Genomic DNA, 6,000 nt, shown 5'->3' with positions numbered 1-6,000 from the left:
AGTAGCCTCTTATTATTTCTGTGGTCCCTGCTATACCTAGTAAAAACCTGGACAGACTTGGGTAAAAAGTAGCTTGGGAGAAAAGTTATCCTTTTGAGTTAGAGTAGGATTCTACTTGCAGAATCCTACACGTTTTTGAGCCCCTATTGTGGCTTAATTTCAGACTAGTTTCACCTAATAACTCACCTTTTCAGTTGTATTGTTCTTGCCCACCCAAGAGCAAAATCGTCTAAGGTTTTACTAGGCAAAAGCAGAAGACTGCAGCCCTGGACTCTTGCTGTTTGGAAGGTTTGTGCAACTACTTCAAGAGGTTAGTGCTTCTAATCTCGTTATTGTTGGTTGTCTAGTTTACATGTATTTGATACCTGGTTTGTATGCTTGCTTCCGCTGCGCATGGTCTAACACTTACCTCGTTTAACTTTCAAGATATTGAATAAGAAACAAAAATGTCCTACAAGCAATGTGACGAGTATTTCTTCCGAATTTGATAATTGAGGCTGTTATTTACAAGATAGAACTGGGCTGGAATTAGAGAACAAATCAATGTATATATATGTCCAACAAGATCCCGTCGTTCTTTTCTCTATGATAGATGGTCAAAACTTCATCTGGATTCGAATTCTACTGAGACGTCTGCCAGAGAATGAGAAATTGTTGAAGTCCTTTTCATCTGTATTAATTTCTGACTGCGCGGAACCTTCATAGCCAATCTATTTTAATAGAAGGTGTTGTCTTTGGTATTACTATATATAGTAGTATAGTTAGTCTGCATTAAGAAATGTCTCATAGGGTGTTCCCTTGAGCTTTTTCTTCACATCATCCCAATTCTGTATTTGTTGGGACAGAGGGCCACTATGTATCTTAACCTGACCACTTTTGAGTTCTCTTTGAGGCAGCCCTAGAAACTCTTGGACATCAGCTAGTTTCTGCACAAACAAATAGACAAAATATTGCTGTTATTCATCAAACTTGTGTAATATGTCAAGTTTAAGATAATTAATCAAAGTACGCCTCAATTTCAAACTAGTAAGGAGCTTTACAGTGCGATTTTGGACTATATCTTCGTAGTAAAGAACAATGTGTCGAGTGCTCTTAAAGCATTCCAAAGCTTTAGCAGCCTTCCTCTCTGCATGCCTCAAATTTGGTATTAGTAATGTCATATTCACCACTGGCTTGTATTTTGCCAATACTTCAGCCTGAAACAGGTTTAGAAACATCAAGTTAGAAACCTGAGGAACTTCATTGAATGCTTGTGTTTTTGCTACGACGAAGGTCATTTTTCATGGAAACAATATGTTCTTTTTCATGGAAAATGTTTTCAGTGTTTGGTTGGTGAGCGAAAAATATTTTCTGGAGAAAGAATATCGTAATATTAGCAAATCGGAGAGTGTTCTAATGAAAATTTTGGGTACTATAGATTAATATTATTGTCAAAGTGTTAGTTGGAGCGTCATCATAATTGAGAGAAGTCATTTTACCATTTTGATTTTGTTAATCAAACACCAGAAAATGACTTCCTCATCGAAAACATTTTCATGAAAAATGACTTGCGTCGTGCCAAATAGACCGTTAGAGTGGGGGAATGAAGGACCTCATATGGAGAATGGACGTGGGATTTGTGTGTTCCATTCAATGGTTTAGTATCCTTGTCATAGGAATTAGCAAGTTGAGAGATCAGTCTGCGTAGCAGATTTCTTCTGAATAGAAATATTGCAGAAACACCTCTTCTGTTGAAGTAATCCACTATCTCCTCATGATACTCGAAAGCTCCCTTCAAGTTTAAATAAAAAAGTTGAGCAACATCTAGCAGTTTTGGAAGTTATCAACTAATGAAAATACTACTAATATAGAGTTTATCAGTGAGATTTGTGAAAGTAATCCTGCCTTTATTTCTATTATAGTATTAAAAAAAGGCAGTCCGGTACACTAAACTCCCGCTATGCGCGAGGTTCAGGGAAGGACCGGATTATCGCAGTCTTACCCTACATTTTTGCAAGAAACTGTTTCCACAGTTCCAAAACAAGATTATGAGTCTCAAGTATCCAATTAATTAATCTCACAAACCGGAGAAGCTTAACTGGAACCACAAGCAGATTAAGCCAAGAGCCCTCTATTACCACAAGCAAAAGGTAGCTATTTAAGGGCTATCCTTGTATCATGATTGTGATATAATTATTAGGTGTTTGTCATGATTTTCTTACTATAATTAGATTTCTTATCTCCTGAAGAAAAGTACAATATATTTACCATAATTGGGTTTTCCTTCTTGTAGAAGGAAATTATAAATCTCTCATATTTTCTTTTAGGAAATAAATTGAGGATCCTTCTCATTCATCAGCATCCACAATGTAGCCATATGAGGTTTGAGAGTCTTGTTTAGGGGAGAACTTTTCGGACAAGTGTTAATGTGTCACTTGTATTTGCCTCTTTGAGAGGTTGTTCTCTCGATATTTTGTACTCTCTTTTATATAGTGGACTGCTCATCTCCGTCGTAGACGTAGATCAATTGACTGAACCACGTTAATTGTTTGTCTCTTTTGGTATATTTCTCTTCTGTTGTCTGATTTATCGTCGTTCAAGTATGCTTTACTAGCTTCCGCATGACACCTAACTTATTTCGGTCCTAACAATAATTTCATTTAATCATGCATTGTGTTTCACCAAGATATTTCATTCGTTTTCTACTTCTTTTTACTCTGTTGAATGTGTGATTAACTCGTCTTAAAAGCTTAACTGTTAGAGAAAGGACATTGTTTGATCAACTCGTCTAAAAGCTTAATCTTTGTTTATGATAATGTGTGGCGACGAGACTTGTATCCAGGACCTCAACCTAATCTAATTCCATATTTATGTATCCCACTCGTCTAAAAGCTTAAGCTGCTAGAGAAAAGTACAATTTTATCTACTTAATGATGTCTCCAACACACTTAGAGTTTCCAACTGTAGATTTGAAATAGTGTCACTTACCTGATTAAGCATCCACTTAAATCCAACAGCAGCAGAGCACTCATTCTTGGATGAACTGCTATACCAATCAAGATTAAAGACTTTATCCATAATTTCCAATACTACTGAAGCATTAGTCCTTCTTGACTTAGCACCAAAGATTTCTCCATTGGAGCTCACATTTATATGACTATTTAGCAATGTCTCAAACCATCCACTCCCTGATCTCTGCATCGACAAAATCGCGAAAAATCGAACAGGATTGCACGCACATTCCTTCCTATAATTCAATCAAAAACATGTCAATTAATTTTCTTCAATCATCTAAGTTGTACTAAAACCATAAGAAGGATATTTATATATATTTGCAGCTACCTGTTAAAAGTTTGAGGCTTTGGAAAATGCAAGTAATGGATAGCTTCTTGTTGAAAAACAGGATAATGACAATTATGCCGATTAATCACATGGATGCTTAGTGAATTAGCTTGTGAAAGATAATTACTTGTTTGGTTTATACACATTGAGAAAATATAAATTCCACAAACCACTGCAAATACTACAAGTACCACCCTTAGCGATTGCTTAGATGTCTTTATGACAAATAAATCCTGAAAAAAAAAAAGAACACAAATCACCAAGAAGTTATTTTTTGTATTAAATTGGATCATAGAACTTAATGAGAAACTGCAGTTCTTGAAAAGAGAAGCTAACCTGAGGCTTCCATAATTTCAGAATCTCCATAAAAAGTAGAGGAAAAAGAAGTAGAAAAAGATTTGGGTTTTGTAGTTTGGTTTCTAAATATTGGTTATCTACCTTCAAAAGTTTAGAGAAAAATAAGGAGAAAGAAATGGTCTGAACTTAGAAAGATTCAAATCTTGAAAAATCATAACATATGTAAAGTACTTAGTAGTATAAAATAGTAACAATGGTGACAGTGAAAACTTTAATGTTAGATGAAATTCATATATAAATATGGAATCTTTTTGTTGTCTCTCTCATGCTTTATTTTAATCACTAAATTTTCTTGTTCTTCCCAATAATCAAACTAATGTTTTTCTTTGGAGGAACCGAGGTGGCGGGGAATTATTATTATTTTTTTTTTCTTGGCTGGTAGTTGTCACCCATTTTCAAAGGTGACAAAGAAAAGCGTGTTTGTGTTATGACAGTTGTCCTAAGAAAATGTGTCAAAAGACAAAAGGTTAGAGCTAATTTAATTAGAAGTATGTGACTTGTTTAATGTCGGTCGCGTTGCCTAGGCGAGGATGAGTTAATAAGGTAAAACAAGACGGGGTTGAAAGGTAGTTCACTCAGCAAGGTTTCCGCATTTTAGTGTTGAGATCATGAAATGTAGAGTTTAAATCCAATCGGTAGTGTAGTATTTTACTATTTTCTTCCCTCTTCCCCGCCACCTCCTTTGATGTAATTAAATAAAAAGGTAAACGTAAAACAAGATGGACACTTTGTCGTTTTTTTTTTCCGCCACGTGTTCAGTATTCGCATTAGAGCTCGACTATATCCGAATTCATATCGCGTAGGGACTCATTCGAAGGAAGCAGTCCCTATCAAGAATTTTTCCATACCAAGGTATCGAACCCGAAACCTCTAATTAAAGGAAGAGCAACCTCATCCCCTGCACGACCACATCCTTTGGTTGTAGATGGACACTTTGTCAATACAACTTTTTTTTCCTTTTTGCTTTCTTTCCTTTCCCCCCTCATATCATAATAATGTACTTTCTACCGTCTCAAATGAGAATTATTTTTATGTACGGACCGAACATCTTGTGGCGGATCCTACGGGGTTCCCTGAGAGATGGAACTTCGCCCGTAAGTTTCTATGCTTTCTGTCGGAATGATGTTTGACTACTTTCTGTTGGGTAGTACTAAACTGTGTTTTTACAGCCGCGGAGCTACCTCCTGCACCTGTTGATGGTATCCGCGAATGGGTGAGCGCCATTCTTCCTCATACGGCGGGTGTCCGTACATGGTCGTCGTTCTATGAGAGATATGGACGCAAGCCCCTTACTGGTGAGTAATACCATCTCTGTTTGCTATTCCTTCTCCTTCTCTTTTTACTTGGTTTCATATGTGATGTTTGTCGATTCCAGGCAGAGTGCGGAGAGATAGAGCTCCTCCGTTAGCTTTTCGTCAACCTGCCTCCTCCGCTCTCCCTGCTTCGGTATCTACTACCCGGCCGCCGTCGAGGGCCGCTTCAGTCGAATCTATGGCTACGCCGATACACGCGAAGGTTACCCCTCGTCCTGAGATTTCAGCCCCTGTCGCCTCCCCAGTGAGGAAATCTTCCCATGCCGAGGAAAGGAAGGGGCCATCAAAGAGGCGGCGAGTGGAGTTCGAAACGGCTCCTTCAGCCGTGATACATTTAGAGGAAGACCTTCCCTTGACGGGATCTGAGGCGGGAGTTAGTGTCGTTCCGCCCATAGAGACGATGCCAACTGTTGTGTCTGACCTATCGATGGAGATTCCCGCCGCTGTTATTAATCTGCCACCGGCCATGACGGGGGGTCAAATTTCTGAGGCCGCTGCTACTACTTCAGACGGGCCTTCGTCCTCGGTACCTGGTCGTGCTTCTTCCTCGGCCGCAGAAAGAGGAAAGGGTGTCGTGGTCGACGACTACAAATCCGAGTCTGATCTTGATCCCGATGATGTTAGGATGTTTAAGGAGGGTCTTACTCATTCGGTCGTTCGGGCGAGAGGGTCGTCCCGTATTCTTGAGATTCTGTCGGATATCAACCTTCTGGGAGATACGGAGGACCTGGTGCCGCAGTTTGACCTCTTATGCTCCGCCACCGAGAGCGAGGCTCTTCGGAACGTTCCTGATATTGATTTGATGCACGAAGTGGCCGCTATGGGCTTGAGAGTACGTTTCACTTTCCTTTCATGTTCCTTCCGTTTTTCTTGATGGCCTGGCCTTAGCCTGTTTTTTTTTTTGTTTTTTCAGACGTATATGGTGGAGATTGAAAGTGTTCGCAGGGCTGATACTCGGGCCAAGATTTTTTTGACGATGTTGGGGAATTATCGGCGCTATCACGACAAG

The 6,000-nt window shown here is 39.1% G+C and overlaps 1 protein-coding gene across 1 annotated transcript; it reads right to left on the bottom strand.

Annotated features, from left to right (window-relative positions):
- Window positions 1-436: 436 nt before the first annotated feature.
- Window positions 437-4,043, bottom strand: LOC109211725 (nodulation protein H-like). The gene is made up of 6 exons (XM_019375293.1): window positions 3,658-4,043; window positions 3,322-3,554; window positions 2,968-3,226; window positions 1,592-1,771; window positions 1,041-1,196; window positions 437-926 (listed from the first exon to the last, which is right to left on the bottom strand). Exons 1-6 carry the CDS (start codon window positions 3,685-3,687, stop codon window positions 762-764), a joined length of 1,023 nt encoding a protein of 340 aa, XP_019230838.1. The 5' UTR covers window positions 3,688-4,043; the 3' UTR covers window positions 437-761.
- Between the last annotated feature and the right edge of the window lie 1,957 nt (window positions 4,044-6,000).

The sequence above is a fragment of the Nicotiana attenuata genome, unplaced genomic scaffold, assembly GCF_001879085.1.
Source record: "Nicotiana attenuata strain UT unplaced genomic scaffold, NIATTr2, whole genome shotgun sequence".
NCBI classification, from domain to species: domain Eukaryota; kingdom Viridiplantae; phylum Streptophyta; class Magnoliopsida; order Solanales; family Solanaceae; genus Nicotiana; species Nicotiana attenuata.
The sequence above is the reverse complement of the archived record's forward strand: the minus strand, read 5'-3'. Positions and strand labels throughout refer to the sequence as shown.